The sequence below is a fragment of the Colossoma macropomum genome, unplaced genomic scaffold, assembly GCF_904425465.1.
Source record: "Colossoma macropomum unplaced genomic scaffold, Colossoma_macropomum, whole genome shotgun sequence".
Taxonomy (NCBI): Eukaryota; Metazoa; Chordata; class Actinopteri; order Characiformes; family Serrasalmidae; genus Colossoma; species Colossoma macropomum.
In genome coordinates this window covers 48763364-48782198 of record NW_023494792.1, presented here as the reverse complement: position 1 = coordinate 48782198, position 18835 = coordinate 48763364, and the positions used below count along the sequence as shown (strand labels likewise).

At 37.3% G+C, this 18835-nt stretch overlaps 1 protein-coding gene across 1 annotated transcript; it reads left to right on the top strand.

The window, feature by feature from the left end:
- The first annotated feature begins 214 nt into the window (after window positions 1–214).
- On the top strand, window positions 215–7255 carry sapcd1 (suppressor APC domain containing 1). Its single transcript, XM_036575548.1, has 4 exons — window positions 215–326; window positions 2551–2700; window positions 5501–5656; window positions 6535–7255. The coding sequence occupies exons 1-4, from the start codon at window positions 240–242 to the stop codon at window positions 6622–6624; spliced, it is 483 nt and encodes a 160-aa protein (XP_036431441.1). The 5' UTR covers window positions 215–239; the 3' UTR covers window positions 6625–7255.
- The last annotated feature ends 11580 nt before the right edge of the window (window positions 7256–18835 follow it).

Sequence of the window (18835 nt, the reverse complement as noted above, 5' to 3'; positions counted from 1 at the left end):
GTCAATAAAGCGTCCGTCACACTGACATATGGAATTCTCTAGCAGCTTTTTGCTCCAGGCTGCCTGAACCTCATCCCCTCCCAGCTTGTCACTCCCTCCACCGCTAACCAAACACACGCTCTGAGCTGCTCTTCCTGTCATACAGCTCCTTCTGTCTCTCTGGTTGCTTCTTCTAGTTGCTGTGCTTTTCGGACTGACTGTGTCCATAAGTGCATGTAAGTGTGTAAGTGAGTGTCCTCATGGCGTGTGATGGCTCCTACACTGTGGTTATCGTCCCTTTGCAGAACAGTCTGTACAGCCTGGACGCACTGCGATTCTTCCACTGGGTGAGCCATGGTGTATGTGTGTGTGTTTGCGTGTGAGAAAGAAACAGTTCGTATGAATTAGAAATGTATGGATAAAACTTGATATGTGTGTACACATTAGTTGCATTCTTCTTTGAATTAGATTCAAAGCCTGTCAAAGTTGGAGGACACCTTCATTTGAAATGTTACTATTTGGTAAATATATAAAGTAAAAAATGAAAAATGCAATGAAAAAATACCAGCAAAAGTTTTGTTAACACATAGCACTCAGCTCACGTACATCAAACTTGATAGACATATTGATGATGATATGAGAAGTGATAAATTATGATTAAAATAGTGAGTCCCTGATTGGTTGTGCAGTACTGACTTTTGTTTGTTTGTGATGTAATCAAATAGAATAGCTTTTTAATATAGGCATTTAAAAATGAGTATATGTTTTATATAGACCTAAAAAATCACAAAAATCAATAAAATATATAGTTAACTCATTAAAAATCTCTTTATGATGATGCAGTTTTGTTGTGACAGTAGCATTACTGCTTCACATATTCATCACGTTTCAACAATTACAGGCTGTTTAGTAAACATAGTGGTTATTGGGCTGTGCATGTGTGACAGGGATATACTCTAGTCAACAGTTATTAGCTCATGTTTGTGAGTAAGTATGTCATATTATACTTTGCTACCTTAAAACATGAGTACCCGAGTGTGAGTGCCGTAAAAAGGACACTTTGTTACGGACATGATTGAAAAGGCAGAGGTGTGAAGCTGTTGAGCAGCAGTATCTAGAGTAGTCTAACTACTCTAACTAATGTTAGCTCAATTGAGAAACAATGAAAATATAGTTCTCTGACAAATAACATGTTGGCACTCTGTCCACTGAGGAGAAATGACATTGTGTATAAGACTAACAGTCCTCTTCAGCATCTAGCGTGATAGGAGTTAGCTCTATTAGCTCATTAGCTTATCTGAAAAGGCAGCCTCCGTTACTCATTAAACACGAAAACCTACCAGTTTTCTCTCAGCTGTTTTTGAATGATATTTCAAGTGTATTTCTCTGCATGCTGCTACTGATTTTAGTTCCCTGCGGTTGATCTGATATGCCCTCTTGAACTCTTTTGCATATTTGAATATCAAAATGCATATTCTTGATGTGTAATTTGTATTTGGCTTTATAGCAGAGTGGTTAAATCACTCGAAGAAGAGCAATGTTTAAGCTCCAGTGCTCTAATATTAGATATGTCCTTTACGCTATATTACCACCAAACTATGTCACTCTCATGCAGCACATGTGTAATGCAGCTTTATCCTTTCTGTCATCGCAGCCCTTAACAATATGTTAATTATCAAAACTCTTATTGTAATACTAGTACACATACAGTTAATCGTGCAGCCCTAGTAGGTTTTACCAAAGTCCTTATAGGAAAGTTTGTTCACTCAGCGGCCATATTTGTAATGCCGCTGGGCAGTTATTTCAAGCTGTACAATACCAGACTCCTAACTCTTTGAACGAGGAGAGGCCAAAATACTCGAGACTGAAGATTAAACCACCACTTAAAAGCATATTTGAAATTACTGGTAAAATCTCACAAAAATCTCATAAATAGTTTGTAGCATTTGGCTTAAAAGTGCACAAAAAATTGGCTGCTGCGCTTGTGCAGATCTCCACAACAAGGGGGCTTTCCCTGCTTGTGCTGCAATATTGTTGACCCTTCTCTGCAACAACATAACCAGCAAGACGATTGGCTCTTTTTATTGAACGGCAAATTTTCTCTGCGAACAGATGCCATTTTGAGTGTTAAGAGCTTTCCCATTCATATTTCAACCAGTGACCGGTCTCCTCCTTTATAATGTCTTTGGTTTTACCTGAATAATGATAGAATAACTGATAGTGTAGTGTGTTTTGAGTCAACAAATTTGCTGTTCTTTTCTTAGAACTGGGAAGCACATCAAATTAGTTCTTAATTTATAGTATATATCAGTTTTTAAACCTGTGATATTCCTTGAGTATACAAAGCTTTTTCAATTTGACTATAAAGACATGCTTATTTCTATAAAAAGCATTGAACAACTAAGTGCTTCCAAACTTAGATAGATGAGTGGAATAACCCATTCAGTCTTTCAGCCAAATTTGAGCTACACTCCCATCTGTAACTGTAGAACAGAAACCGTATTCTGTGAAATTCTGGCTACAGTGTATGTGAGCTTTGCATGAGTGTTGGTTTTGGTGTTTCTCTGCCAGCTAAGGCAACTAAAGGCTCTGGAGCGGGAGAAGGACAGTCTGTGGATGGGCCTGCAGGTTCTGGAAGAGACCAGACTCTGGTATCAGCACCAACTGGAGAACATCTCAGAAAGACACGCCAGGATTGGCACAAGAGATCAGGAGGAGGAGGTTGGTCCACTGCATTGTGTGATTAGTGATTTCAGGTTGAATATAAAATAAGTCTTGATGTTTTTTTTTTTTAAGTCTTAAAAAGCAATGGTTTGGCTAAAAATCAAGACTGCACATTTTACTCCCTTATCTAAAATGTAGTCAGCTGAGACGCCTGCTGTTGGAAGTCTACTTCTGTAGTTTTATACTGAAGCTTTTAAGCTAATATAGCTAACTAGTGATGGAAGCTTAAAGCCAACTGTTTAGCATCATATAAATCGCATGCCTAAATCACCACTCAAACCATGTCAAGTTAAGTAATCTCAAGTCGACTTGCTTAGTTTCTGACACTGTATGGCATAGTGTTACACATAAAAATGGACAAAAGTACATTGCAAAAGTACTAAAGTCGTAGCAGAAAGCCTGAAGGCTGCTTTTGTCTGTACCCATTGATGTAGTAGCGTGTCATAAAGTTTCATAAAGGGTGTCTTCCCTTCTTTCATTTAATATGATGCCTGTTGCAAGTTACACCTGGATTGCAGCCCTTGTCAGTGAGCACACCTCTTAGACCCACCTGTGTTTATGCTGGTTGTTAAGCAACCACAATGACACTATACTGCGTGTGTGTCTGCATGGTTATGTTGTCATGAAAAGGTGTATCTTTTGACCTTTGTCCTAATAATTTGTTAAAAGAGGTCAGTGAGATATAATTTAATGATTTTAAAAGGTCACCACCCTTTGTTTTTACTGAAGGTTAATTCCTTTTTCCACTGAATGGCCTTTTGTGTTGTGATATATAGCGAGTTATTCATGTATGTGAGTGAAACTAGCTCAGTCTTTGTCCCTGCCAAATGTTGCCAGTCTTCCAAATGTTAACTTAAAAAATGTTGTAAACTTTGAATGGAAGTTAATGGAACCAGAGGTTTTGGTGACGCTTTATTTTGAGTGGTCCTTTTTAGATGAAACAAACACTCAACAGACTCTCAGTAACATGTCAAAAACATATGAGGGTTAGGATTAGGCTCTGGGTTGAGTTTAAGGTTAGGGTTAGGTTTTGGGTAAGGCTGGGTAAGGTTAGGTTTTGTGTAATGGAAGTAACATATTAACAATACATCTACTTAATGTAAATAATGTATCAACAGATCATCTACAGGATATTTACTTCAGTGTATTCAGATGCTTTCACTACTGCTACTTCACTGATATATTGTTGATGTGTTACTGATGATCTGTTAAGAGTTAATCCTCTACAAAGGACCCCTCCAAACAAAGTGTTATAGAGGTTTTTTAGATTCATTTGGAACATTTTTGTTGCTTCATTCATCATGAAATTGGAACACATTATAAAGGATAGCTGTCATTTTCAAATTCTATAAAAATAAAAATGTGACAAAAATGGAGATACAAAGTTTAGTTACAACAGTGACAAAATGTTAATTAGTGCACTACTGTTCAGAAAATTTGGACTTTATTTACAGTAAATGTAGATTTAAATATGATAAACAATGCACCAGTTGTTTCAGATATTAGAAACAAAAAGTTATTAAATGATGATGATTTGATCATGGTGTTTTATATATGAGGCACTCTATGCATTTTATAATAACTTCGTTCTTGCTCTTATACAGCTTTTGTCATTTTTGATTGGTGGTAACTCTGCTCATCACTCTGGATGCCTCAGTCTTGTCTAAGTAGGGGTAGGCTGTGTGATGAAATGTATTGTTATTGTGATAAATTACATCACAATATGTTTTCTGAGCATATTGTGGATATCATTAGTACTTAAAGCCCCAGGTTTGAGTCGGAGAAACTTACAGTGAACAAGCTAATGATGAACAAGAGTTAAGCTTCTAAGCAAAACTGAGCTAGCAAGAACGTCCATTTGTATGTTTACACCCCGTCTCGTCTCCAGGCTTTTTATTTCATTGTTCTGTTTTAAAACATTAGGTTATGAAAAGGTACAAATATGTACTTTTCATCTGGAAAAACGCTTTTAAGGTGCACAATTTGACCTTAGAACCACTGTTGTACCTTTGAGAGAACTTTTACATTGAGAACCTTTATTTCTAGCAGTGTAGTCTGTAAAACACTGGATAAAATTGATTGTATTCATAGTTTTGGGTAGTAATTTCTAAATGTAACACTAGTGGTTCTTTTATGCCTGTTCCAACTTAAAAAAAAGTAAAATATTGTGATACATAGTAGATTACGTTATGATAAAGTATTGTGATATTATGTTTTTTCCATATTGTCCATCCCTATATCAGGACCAAATATCAGTGATCAAAACTTATCATCTATGTGCATCCAATCAGAGCAAATTGAGTGTAGATGGGGGCGGAGCTTATGCGATATACACACTAATACTCAAATGATTGGGTTTGTTTTCTGTTTAAATTGCACATTAATTCTATTGGTTGTGAATTAAGAGCTAAATGTGTTAGAGGGCTCACTAGGTAACTTTTATTTAGCGGAACCAATCTATCCAGATTTGAACACCTCTGCTATACAGGATAAAATTCTATAAAAGACAAACATTGGATTGAATCTTGATCTCAGAGTTGAAAATCATACTGAACATGAATAATGTATGTATTGTTACACCCTACTTCCTGCTAATATTGAAGAAGACTAGCATTATAATAGAGCCATATTGGAGTCACCAATCATATTATGCATTTAACTGCAATATTTTTTATAATATTGAAAACTGTAATTCTAAACTTTTGAATAATTTAAACAGTGAACACTGATAGAGCAGTAAAGCTGCAGCTGTCTCAGGTTAGATGAGTGAAAGTAACCCTGTGTGTGTGTGTGTGAGGAGGGCTGGTCATGTGCTCTTCGTTGTCGGGTGCAGCGTGTAAACGGCAGTCTGGGCAGTTTGCTGAGTGATGCATGTGTGTGGAGCAGTTTGGCTCCTGATGAGAGAGGCGGCTTGGACTGGGAGCTCCGCTGGAACAACGCCACGCTCACACAGGTGAGGACACACAGCAAACCAGACACTGCAGGACACATCAACACTGACCACTGAGCATACTGAGCTTTGAAATCAAGCTTCAAAACTTAAATAAGACTAAAGCACTGTCCAGTAATGCTTATCTATAACTATGGTATCTATTTTGCAGTACTGAACCAAGACTATTAGAGCTAAGCCTTTAGTTCAGGCCATGAATGTCAAAAAAAGAACTCTATAATAATGCTAATTTCTGCTAGCATTCATATGGGTTTTTAGTAGTAAGTTAGCACTAAGCTAACGGCAGTTAACATTTTTGACCATTCTAGATACAACAAAGACATTTGAAGCTTGCAAAAAAGACATTCAGCGCTTTATTTGAAGCTTATAACAGACAGTTTGACAAACATTTTACCTTGTAGCAGTTTTACAGTGATTAATTCTGAGCTCTGGCATAGAACATCTGCTGTTTTCCATCTGGCTGAAATGTACTGGTCAGGCTACTACTGTCAGTGATGTATTTAGGACTTCCAGAAGGCAGAGAGTGACATTTTTCTTTCAAAATTGGTCCCAAAATTGGTCCCAGTGATTAGTTGACTATGACACGTTCAGCTCCCGAAGGCATAACCAGTGGGAGAGCTCATTTGGCTGTATCTACTTAGATACCATGAGAAAAAAATCCAAGTTAAGCTTCCAGTGTTTCCAGTGCTTAACAATGAAATAAGAGTATTACTACGATACTTGCAGAGTTATACATGAAACAAAACTAAATTAATATTATAGACATGTATTTCCTCAGGTCACAGAAATCATTAGGTCCAGAGGATTTCCAGTGAATTGGATTGTCGTGGACTGTCTTAATGTGAGTGTGTTACCTTTCTCTGTTGTTCTTTTACACACAGGAGGTGAGTGAGAGGAATCGGCAGATTTCACTGTTGGAGCATCAGAAAGAGAGTCTTATTCAAGAGCACTATGACATGCACTATGTGTGACTAACCCTTCCCAACACTCACACTCACACACACACTCACACACACACACACACACACACACACACACACACACACTTGGGTATGACCTTTACTAAGTTGTATTCAGTTCTGTTGATCCTGAATGCTGAATTGGTGTCTTATGGGCAAAATATCTGCAAACAGTCATACTTTAACTTTTGTAAATATGTTTGAAAAACTGTACATAAGAAGCATTTTCATATAAAATAATATAATTTTATTTTCTTGTTTGGTTAGATAGTATCACTTTAGCACTAATGTGGGACTTAATGGAAAACGTCCGTGGCTTACTGCATAAACCACTGATACTACTGAAGTTGCGACAGTAGAAAAGTGGACAGACAGAGCACATGCAACTCCAAAACAACAGCACACACTCCTCCAAGAACATCTGGCCTGTAACTGCTTGGTTCACCACTAGAGGGCAGTAGAGGACAAAATGAACAAGCCAACGTGAAAAAGTTATCCAACTTGGGTCAGTTTTTTTTTGCTGTCAAATATGTCCACTAGCACTGCTGCAAAACTGCACAGAAAAGCAAGCCAACTGTATAATTATCATTTTTAGCATTTACAGTGGACCTGCCATCAACAACCATACGCTATATAATCTGTGTAAAAAAATGATGTAGATTTTGCACATTTAATGCAAGAGCCAGTTTTAAAAGCACAAAGATTTTCCCATTTAAAAGGTGCACTTTTTTTTTTTTAGCAATGGACATTTGCTGACTTGAGTGTCCATACAGAAAAATGTACAAAGTGTATTTATCAAATGCATGATTGCAGTGTATTTTAGTTTTCTGTACTTTGTTTAATGTACACCACTGTTCAAAAGCTTACAATGGCAGTCAAAAGTTCGGAATCAGTGTTTTTGATAATATTATACAAATAACTTCACAATTTTCGAGTCATCGAAGGACTCCAGGAAGAAATGCTAAAGCTGCAGCAGGTTCTAAAATGACCGAGACCAAGTTATTATACAATTAATATCAAGAGTTCATCATATTTCAAAAGTGGAGATAAATTTGCAACAGAACAGAACAGATTTGATTATTTTATTACATTTTTGTTCACAGAATTCTTGAAATATTGAAGAAAGCATCCAAAAATACATTTAGGTGTATAAAAAATATTATTTAAATCCATATTGTATAAGTTATTATTTTATATAAAATAACAAAATGTGTTAATATAGCAAGTGATTCCAAAATTTTGAACAATATTATATTTCTGTTACATTAACAAAATGCATTTCAAATAAACAAGAAATGTACTCAGTCACCCAATTTCAGTGTGTAATAATATTTACAGCACTGTCTTCCCATGTGACATATATACATTTGCTAACAGTTAAAATGACGAAATGTTACGTCTTTATGTTTAATTTCCTCATACACTGTAAACTGTTGGTCAAATTTTATTGGTCAAATGTTTTCTAAAATAGTTTTGGAACAGGCAATATAAAAATATGCTAATGCATTTCAGTGTTTGGAGTGCATTTCGGAATGAAAATCCCACAGTTTAATAGAAAGAGCCAATCGGCTTGCTGATAAAGCCACAAGCAGGTATGTACATGCACAGTAGCCAGAACATCCTGAAAAAACACATTTTTGTGTGCAATTTGAGCCTAAGATTTCTGCTATCAATGTCAGATTTTATCATTGATTTCACATATGTTAATGTGGTGCAATTTCAGGTTTCTAAGATTCAGAAAAACAGGAGCCTGATTTTGTTGACTAGAAATAACTGCCTGGGCACATTGCCAAGATAGCTGCAGACTTTAATATAAGGACGTTTATGCTGCCTCGTGAAAGAGGTGCAGCTTCATTAAATTCAATGAATCAAGAATTTATTTTTCTGTTTTAGGAACAGAAAGAGCTACACAATGCTGGACACATTTTGGAGGGACTTTTAATAACATTTTTAATACCATTGGGCTTAAATGGTTAACTGCAGCTAAGTATAGATGATATTTAAATCAACAACTTAACAATTTTGCCTATTTTTTTAACTGAAATGCTGAAACCGGCCACTGCATTTCAGGGAGAATTTTCAAGTGGCTCAGGAAGGGAGTACCAGGCACTTACTGAGGGTATGAGGTGACAATGACTTTAAAAGGTATGCTGTTTCATATACATCAAATAAATAATGATCCAGGGCATATCTTTCTTGAAAAAAATCACGTTTAAGTTAAATTAACATTTGTCTGCTTGTTATCGTCAGGTCACATTGTCAGGGGGCGGCCAACATGATGTTGCGTTGTTGCTAAAGGGAAACAGGGAATAGCCAACCAATCAGTGGCAGGAGGCAGGGCGTAGCTAGAACTTTTAGAATGAGGTGGCCAGGTAAGACTCAGAGATAAATAAACCCAGAGAAACTACTAAAAAATAAATAAATAAATAAAATGGAACAGCATTGCTGTAGTACAGTTACATATAAATTGATGCGTTGGTTCTTCTCTGTACGTAACTAAATCTGTCTATTATTTTCACATTAAAAAAAAAAAACATGACATCAATACAACTACTACCAAAAGTAAACTGGAAGACAAAACTGCTGATGTGATGTATTTTAGTCATTTATAAAGAAATGATGTATTTGCATCAAATAAAAATTAAATGCATCAGTTTTTTCACTGCACAACTTGAAGAAAAACATTTCATGTAGACTGGCCATACAAGTTCTTCATTTAAGTTGCATTCACTACAGGTTAAATGTGAGTCTAATGGTGGAAAGCAAGCCAGACAGAACTGTATAAGGTGATCAACAGCACATGCATGTATTCAGCTGTAAAACGAAAGTATAGCATGGCATGATAAACAACTATAACTGCCTCATTTTTGATAGTTAACTCATCTTATTATTGCATACTTTCGATGACATTCACTCGCCTGTTTGCTGCGTAAATTAGCCTATCACAGCAAGATATGCTAATTATTAAATCAGATCTTCAAGTCTGATTAGTAACTACCCTGGCAGACTTTTATGCTTTATTAATGATAGGTAACTGACTCACTTTCCATAACTGGGGTGGCCAGAAAAGTGGCCATGCTTCATTCCAGGGTGGCCCTTGCCATCACTGGCCACCCCGGCCATCCCTTGGCTACATCTTTGGCAGAAGGCCCTGCTAGACCAATCCCTGACACTAGAGGGAGGCAGAGAGCAGCCTTCTAGTCAATCACTGGCAGTCGGCACCACATGTCTTAGCTCTACTTAAGGAGTGCTCTCCCAGCACCCTGTGCTCAGTTTTGAGTGTCTGCCATGCTGCAAGCTGGTCTCTCTCTGGCTGGTAACTTGGGTTAAAAACCAAAAAAACCCACTTCTTGAGTCTAACCTTTAGTGTGCCCTTCGTTTCCAAACCAAATCTTGAGTCTTCTGACTCACAGCCTAAGTATTGAAAAAAAAGCAAAAAATATGTAAAAAAAAGGTTTCCCTTGGGTTTCATTTGGGTTTATTTCTGGAGTCAGATCTCTGGTGGCTCACCCAATAAACTCTTGCTTTCCAACCCCAGAGTTTGGGGTTGCCACCCCATCACACATGTAAAAGAATAGAAATATGTGCAGTGCAAAGTCCCAGGACTTGTAATGGAGTGCCTGTGTTACTGGCAGTAGTGCTTTGGTTTGCTCTGGGCTTTTCCTGTACTGCCCACTTCTCATTTGCGTTTGCTGATGGAGGAAAGCCTGTCACAACACGTTACAGTTCCTACCCTGGTGGTCTCTCATTGATCTCAGCGGGGTTGATAAGAACTATCTTCACATCACATCACCTACACACACACACACACACACACACACACACACACACACACACACACACAGACATACACACACGCACACTTCCCTCTGTGAAAAACATAAACACACTTAGGCTAGCGATGGCCTGTGGCACTGCCATTCTTGTGCAGGTACACTGAGACTAAACATGACTTCACCCTGCAGCGTGTGGCTACAAGCTGCTGAAACAAAGTCACATCTCATAATCAGAAAGCTCATTTCAAACCACCAGTCAGGGCAAGATTACTATAAACTGAACTGGTGTGGCAGTTGTGATATGAATATATGTGCTTATGCAGAGTTTTCCAGTTTAATAGGTACACCAACCTTATATCTACACTCATTGGCCATTTTATCTGAATGTGCATTTAGGTGCACATGATAGGTTTGTGGTTGCAGACTGTAGGCCGTCTGCTGCTGCACAGTTAAAAGCCCCTCTACCCCATCCATTATAGAAAGGAACCACCATAGGACCACCATTCACTAGATATTTGGATGGTGCACCAGTAGCATGGCAGTCTTCTTTGTACGAGTGTATCAGGCATAGTCCACCAACCAAAAATATTCAGTCAACAGTGCCTTCTGGTTGGGGATCTGGTTGGACCTTATCAAAGTATGAGGACGGCTGCTCTTTGTCAAACTATTTGTCACAAAAAATGAAAAAAAAAAAAAATTAATATTCAAAACATGAAAAACATAAACTTATAGAACAATTAATTTTCATTGAACTATTGAATTCGCTCTGACAAAAAGTTGCTGCTCTAAGACCAGGTGCTTTGGTTTCTCTGCTGTCTTTTTCACAGAATATTTACTGTAATGATTATCCTGTTTTCATTATGTCTTTTAATACTAAATTCTTCATAAAAATGTCTATTTTTCATATAAGGAACACACATTTACTTTTTCTTTTAATGAGAAAGTGTTTTAATTTCCATCTGTCTTCAATTTGTTGGTTCTCATTGTTCACTTTATGCTTTTTAGCTGTAGTCATGACCGTAAATTAATTTGCAGTTTTGTCAGAGAAATAAAGGTCTTACATATTACCTAACTTTGTTAACAACAGACTGCAACACACGTGCAACATGTTGTAAGTTTACAAAAAGGTGAAAGGAAAAATGGCTGCATATTTGCTGGTGGGCTCAGGCCCCGAGTGAGGGGGTCATGTTCAACCAACTAATCATCATGCCCAACTAAACCCACTACACTTTGCCCATGCTTCTATAGCAGCATGTGGCAAAAAACCAATCAAAGCCAAAGTAAACTTTGTGTGCACCATATACTGCTTGCCACAGTCGCTTCATATTAAAGGCTACATTGATTTATTATAGTTGGGTTTGAATGCATCACTCTGCATTGGCTGCATTTTAGGGATGCACTGCATGTTGTGGGAAGATAAATTAGCAGAATTCCTAAATGGTTAGAACAGGGCTGCCAAAAAAATGGCAAAGTTAGCCTATGAGGATGTTTGATTTGGCCTGCCAGAAAGTTACCATAACCCCACCGCCTTTCTAAAATTCTATTTCTGAAATATATCAATAACAACATATAGTGCACTATTTGTATTTTATTTTTTCATTTCAGCCCTTAGAGTACTGCAAATATCTAACTTTTGCTGCATATGTGAGTCTTTTCTTGACTATTTCCTAAATTTGTGGCTTCTTTAAAGAAATCTGCAGTACAATGTTTTCCTTAGCTGTGGACATGCTGGTAGATGTGTCTAAATAAGTGGCAAGTAACTGTATGATGCTTCACAAAGTGTGGTTCAGGGATTTGAGTAACTTTCTCTTCTAGTATAAATATGGACACCATTATCTGAAGGCAGTTTACATTTTGGTGAAATAGAAATAGCAATTAGAAGCATAATTCACTGTCCTTCACTGGTGTGAAATCCTTGCACCTTCTTTAAATGCCCTTTAAGCAAATACCAGTTTGTCCTTTAAGTGTGACTGAAATCTTTTAACTGGTGACCAAGGTCCAGTTCTTTACCTCTTAAAATCCCAGGCTTATTACATGCTGAATCTTATTGTTCAGTAACTACAAGAACTTCAGTGCTAACTGGCTGAGCTATTCTTATGTTATAGAAGTGTGCAGCAAAACTTTGGGCCCACTGGCAGGCCTTAGTTATTTACAGGGCCAAACACCTTTTTCAACCAATTAAAAATGGACATGGAATCAATGACTAGCCATTTTCTGCTTATTTGAGCAGTTCACTTCATGTAATGACCCACAAAAAGGGCCTATATTGTGGAACATAAACATGGCCACCTTTCTGGCCTCCCCAGTTATGGAAAGTGAGTCAGTTACCTATCATTAATAAAGCATAAATTATGCTTTATGGTGAAAGCACATCTGAAAAAAGTTGCTGAGGTTACTTTGAACATCCCTAAAGATTCCAGTCTTGCACTTATCAGATCCATACATTTCAGCCTGTACAGCTTTTTGAAAAAGGCACAGTAGGGCAGGCAATTGATACAGAGCTCATTTACATTTATCATCATTCTTTAGGCAGAGTATGTTTAACTGTAAGAGATTCCAAGAGGTTCAATAATGGTCATGTAAAAATGAATTACACCTGTTTGTGGTACATACAACCCCAGTAATATTGTACATGGACCTCTGGGAAATAAATAAAAAAGATGAAAATATAGAATAACAGCTCATTGACGTGAGCAAGAGAAAAATACATTGTATCAGAGAGGTCTGTTCTGCTAAAGCACTTTGGTGGTGAATTTTCTTGCGCTCATTGTTTATTAATATACTGCAGATATTTGCATAAATGATTGTAACCCTTGTGATTGCAAATGAGACACAATTATTTCTTGTGATCTTATTTGCAAGGCGTCAATTACACTTGATTAAATTTCACCGCAAATTAAATACATTTTCATTTTATTATTATTATTCTTTCATTCATTATCATTTTTTTCTGCTTTCGCTCCAGTGACATACACATTATTTGACATGTAGCTGTTTACTCTATGACTGTATCTCATCAGCAGTTTAATTTTTATGGATGTACTTGTATTTGCTATGTACATATTACCCTTTACTGTGTGAATGAACTTTCTGCAGTCAAAAAAAATGTAATTGTTAATGTCTTTATCTGGTTGCAGTTGAAACCTGTTTCAGCTCTCATGCATGCATGCTCTTCCACGAACCTACCTGGCGAAAAGAAACCGCAGTTATAGATCTGCTACCGAGGAATTCAGAGGCCGATAAACATCTTTGTGGGTGCGTATTGGCGTCCTAATGCAGGCTTTAATGTGCGTAACTCCCAGCAGCCTGCCAGTGAACCATCAAGGCCAGGGTACCAGCAACTTTCGTTAATTACCGCCTCTTATTCGCAAGGACGCAGTAAACACCTTTTGTTGGACCTGTCATGCTCCTGTGACGGTGAAGATCATTCTTCCGTCCCTCCATGGTTCACCGGGCCTGTGCTCTGCTGGCGCACCCTCCTCTCCTCCCATGATCCCCCAGTCAGTCTGGGTGTTTAGCGGATTGGGTGTTAGACTGGCAATAGGAAATGCAGACCACTTCCATGCAGGTCTGCTAAAGCGTGAAGGATAAACAGGGAATGGGTTTGGGGATTGTTTGGGGTGGGCATTTTTGTGGCTTTGTTGGCTTCGTTTAGTTTATTCCCCCACTTCCTCTGCCTGCTTAATAATAAGCATTCCAATAACTATTGCCCAGGCTGTTGTAGACGCTCTTTTGAAGAGCACTTACAGGAGAGCGGAGATGAGATGGCAAACGTGATACAAGCTGATCAAAAAATGTAGCAAAGAACGGTTGTTGCCAAATCTTTCCTTTAATCAAAATGTTGCACCTAGCAACCATGGATGCTTCAATTATGCCCCTATCACACTGATATCACAGGTTACAATATCTCAATGTGTGTTTTGGCTCATGTCCTGTGCTGGTAGGTATTGAATGTTTGGCTATCAAAACTAATAGTTTCTATTATAAAACACAGGTAGCTCGGAATACTTAATGCCCCAAAACGTGTAGCTTATCATCGAATTCACATTGGCTCTTTCAGCTTTGTAAACTGAAATAAATTATTAAAAACTCACCAACATTCAAAAATGAAGTTACATATATGTCAATTAGTTAATAAAAAGACAAATTCCAGGTTCATTTGTATAATTTTCTTAAATATTTGCTTAATAGTTTCACAACACCAATGCTGTCAGACACACCATGTTTCTATATTTGTGATTTTTTTAATCCAGCACTTTTTTTAATCCACCAATTTTTTTATTGATGGAGGGCTTATCCTGTATATTCAATACTTCCATTTTGTTCATTATTTCTAATACAGTCATTTGTGAGAAATGTCTTAAATGGGAATTTCCCTGATTTGTCAATACTTCTCCGTATTTCATTGCTTGAGATTTAAACATACTCATTTAGAGTGATGTGAAAAGGTGCATTATAGAGAAACTTATCAGCTCAAAATGTCAATGTCAAAAATGTCTCAGGCATCAGGCAGTGTATTCATAACCATTTCATGTAATAACTTTCCATGAGGGAGCTTTTAGAGGCATTAAATGCTTCAGTGGATGTCTGGTTCCTATCACCACCACTGTAAACAATTCTGTCTACGTTTCTCTAGAATTTCACAACCACTCAGAATGACTCCGTTTACATTTTAACTATTCAATTATGTCAATATTTCAAAAAACTCCCTTTAAAGAATTTGAGACCTTATTAAAACTTCAGCTTTAATTTAATGAACTCCCTTCACTTCTCTCTGAAACACTGGCAGTGACTTGATCCGGAATAACCCTTGGACTGGACTTTAATGTACCACACTGGAACACTCTAGCTGCAATGATTTAGAGACACCTGCAATAGCTTAGTGCTCAAGCAATGACATAGCACTGCTTTTTTCATAGACTGAGCTACTATATCTGTTGTATTAGATCCGATTGAGGTTAGTGATGTGCAGAGATAGACTGAGAACTGCCATTGCTTTCTAGCTCATAATTAAATGTGTTGAGCAAACCTGCTCTCATGAATGCAGCAGACTATACTCTGACAACAAATCATACAGATCAAACTTCATACAAAGAGAAATAAAATCTGTTTTAATAGGTGTACATCATAAAGTGCCCAAGGATATGAGACTGTAATAGAAAACAGAGATGAAAGATCGCTAGCTTTAAGGCTGCCCTGTCATTACTGCATTAATGAGGTGATGAATATGAGTGTGGGAGGGCATGGTGGCTATTTGCGACTTTGAAGCAAAAAGAACACTGTGCTCATCGCACCATAAGAGTCTAATTGAGAATTAATAAGCCAGATTGCCTGGCCGTCAATGCTGTGGCTACATTTACCCTTCTCTAATTACCAATATGACATCATTACACTATTTACATGCATTGTACTATGTTTAGTTTGTTTTTAAAGAATCCTTAAAGTTGTACAGTTAAAAAGTGAATAGGACTCATATGAAACATATGTAGAGAAAGATTCTGAAGTTTATTGCTCAGCTTCTCATTAGTGCTTGGCCCCCTTCATTGCCATGTCTACGCAACAAACTAACCTGATAGACACACTGACATTGAAAATCTATCACGTCCTTTGTGTTGGAAGTGAGGGACCTCTATGCTGAATAAATCAGCAGTGGAAAGCAGTCACACTTTATTCTTTCCCCTATAAAACGTAACAATACAGAAAAAGTCAGAGACCACCCTTCATTTATTTGAATTTCGAGTCGAAACGGCCTTTAAAGGGGAATTCCACCAATTTTTCTAAATGTCTGCATAATTCTGTGGTTGAAATGTAAACAATGTCATTCAGTGTGGTTTGATGCGAAATGGTTCATTTGTAGAGAAACTTACTGTCTCTGATTTATTTACAGTGGTGGTGATAGGAACCAGGGGTCCTGATGTCTATAACCCAAATATAGCCATTTTATTTAATATCCAAAACCACGAACATACACAAGTCTTCTGAGGTTTTTATACGTAATGTTGACAATGGTAAAGTAGTGGTAAATCTGACAAAAAAAAAAAAAATCTTTGGGGACTATTTTGTCTTAGAACACCCTTAATGTATCCCTCCACCATAAACAGATTAGAATAAATTGAATAAAATGTTTTAAGCCAAAACCTCAGAATTCAAAACTACTGTAAAACAATGTCTCAGACATCAGGCTGAGTATTCATAGCCATTTAATGTAATAACTATCTGTGGTGTAGCTTTTAGAGGCTGTTTGGTTCATTCCCACTGTGGACAATTCTGACTTACAATTCTGAGTATCTCTAGAATTAAGCATTTTGCACAAAACTACTCTGAATGACTGTTTACATCTTAAGCTCTTAATTTTTGAAAAATCAGTGGAGTTCCCGTTTAAGTGGAAGTTATTTATTTTCCACTAGTTGCATTTTCTGCTTTCTATTATTTAAGTTATCCTAAACACCTCATCGGCCTTTGTAGTGGTCAGTCCAGCAGACCAGCAACTCCTTTGTTTCAATTGCAAGTTTTCTTCCTTTTTGTCTATTCCCTTTTATCAGTAAGGGCTTCTTGACAGCTACACATCCTTTATGCTCACAGCACTGCGTTGTCTTCTCACAGTGGAAGGGCGGACAGAAACACCTGTGGATGTTTTTTTCGATTTGATTTGAGAGGAGCTTGATTTTCCCCTCTCTCTCAAAGTTGAAAGCTTTGAGTGCGTTTGAGTTTATCTGATGGTGGCAGTTTTGCTGGTGTACTGGCTGTTGGAGTCCCTTTTTCTCTTTATCTTTCACTCATTTTATGAATTCCGGTTTTGGAAACTTCTGTTTTTTCACTCATTTTCCTCTAACTTTATTCTTCCTGTTGCAAGTGGATTATTTTATGTATCATCTTTTCAGAAATATCTCCTGAAAAATGAAAAATTTGTACATAATGGCCCTGTAGACAGGAAATGAAATAATCGAAGGCTGGTCTCTGACTTTTGCACAGTACTGTAAATGTTCAAAGAGTGATCCTATGTGAATGGAACATCAATGTTGGTAATAATCACACATGTCAGTAATAATTACCACAGACCGCACTAATTTAATCCTGTGTGAATAGAGCTTTGGGTAAGAGCTCATTAAATGAGTTCATGAGCAGCAGAACCCTGACCGCACTAATTTTACCTTTATTTATCAGCCTTGAGCTTCTTAGTGAGACACTAAAGACCTTTTTTTTGTTGTGGATTATATGCACATGTAATTAACTGAGCCTAAACCAATACAGTTGCAATGTCTTTCAAAGCTGTGGAGGTATGAACATCTCAGCTAAGTTCTGTTTAATCACCCGAGTCGCTGAAAAAAAGGTAGGTTAAGCTCTTCTTATTGTTCGGTAATGGAAGTAGGTTTAGCAAATAATGTAATAAAATTCATTCCACTACGTTATGCACTCTTGCGGGAACTTGTTTGTGAAATGGCGCGTTACTTGTTTAGCACAGCGACCCATAAAAAATAATGCATATCACACTTTTTTACCCACATGCCAAAACATGCAAAGATGACTTGCTTGTTATAAAATGAACATGACCAGTTTGTTGCTTAAATGAGAGAGAAATAGTTCCTATGAAATCAATGCACAGCAAGACACTATATTAGAAACCCTGCAGAGATACTCTTAGCTGGGTATACGGTACTGTGCCAAAGTCATAGACCACCCTTTATTTATTAATTCCTGTTGATATGACCATAAACTCTCTGGGTTCCGCAAACTCGCTCACGCTTAAAATTTGATGTTTCTGTATATGTTTCTCTATCGTTGCAATAATACAGCGCAGAAATATGGTTCAAACATTTCCTGAATATGTAGAGACTGACCTTTCAGTTTCATTGAGTTACATATCATCTGCCTCTCACCATGTTTAATAGGTGGATTTGTGAGTCTGTCTACATTTTGTGTGCAACTGAGAAAGGACTGGCCCATCACACTGAAAACCCTTCATTTTTCATTCAGTCGACATTAGAGTGAAATGGCGTGCAAACAGTTTACAGTCACTGAAGTTGCTGCAGCAGATTTGGAAAGCAGCGATGAAGATAATGGAGCATTTTGATATGAAGCATATGGGTATCATGTTATATGCAAGTGCCTTTAAAGGTGAATTTAAGAAGATATGCAAAAATTGAGACAATGCCTTTAGACCCCAGCAGGTTATGTACAAGTAATTTTTTTTAGTGCCAGGAAATGAATCAAAAAACATTTAGCAGAAACCTACACAGAAGCCTATATATATATGTGTGGGAAGAAAACCTCATATTTCCAAAATGATAACTTTATAGGAGAAGAAAAACACCTACTTTACTTTTAATGTAAGTCAATGGAACCTGACTTTTTAGTCTTAGAAATTGCATTTTCTGCCTCTCATGCTCCAAGCAATTCAAAACACATTCAATGATGTTGAGGTCTGGACTCTGGGGTGGTCAGTCCAT

Coding starts and splice junctions, on each gene's coding strand:
- sapcd1 (XM_036575548.1), top strand. CDS start 240: ATGGCGTGTGATGGCTCCTACACTGTGGTTATCGTCCCTTTGCAGAAC. Junction 327..2,550: donor CACTGCGATTCTTCCACTGG/GTGAGCCATGGT, acceptor TTTCTCTGCCAG/CTAAGGCAACTAAAGGCTCT. Junction 5,657..6,534: donor ACAACGCCACGCTCACACAG/GTGAGGACACAC, acceptor TTTTACACACAG/GAGGTGAGTGAGAGGAATCG.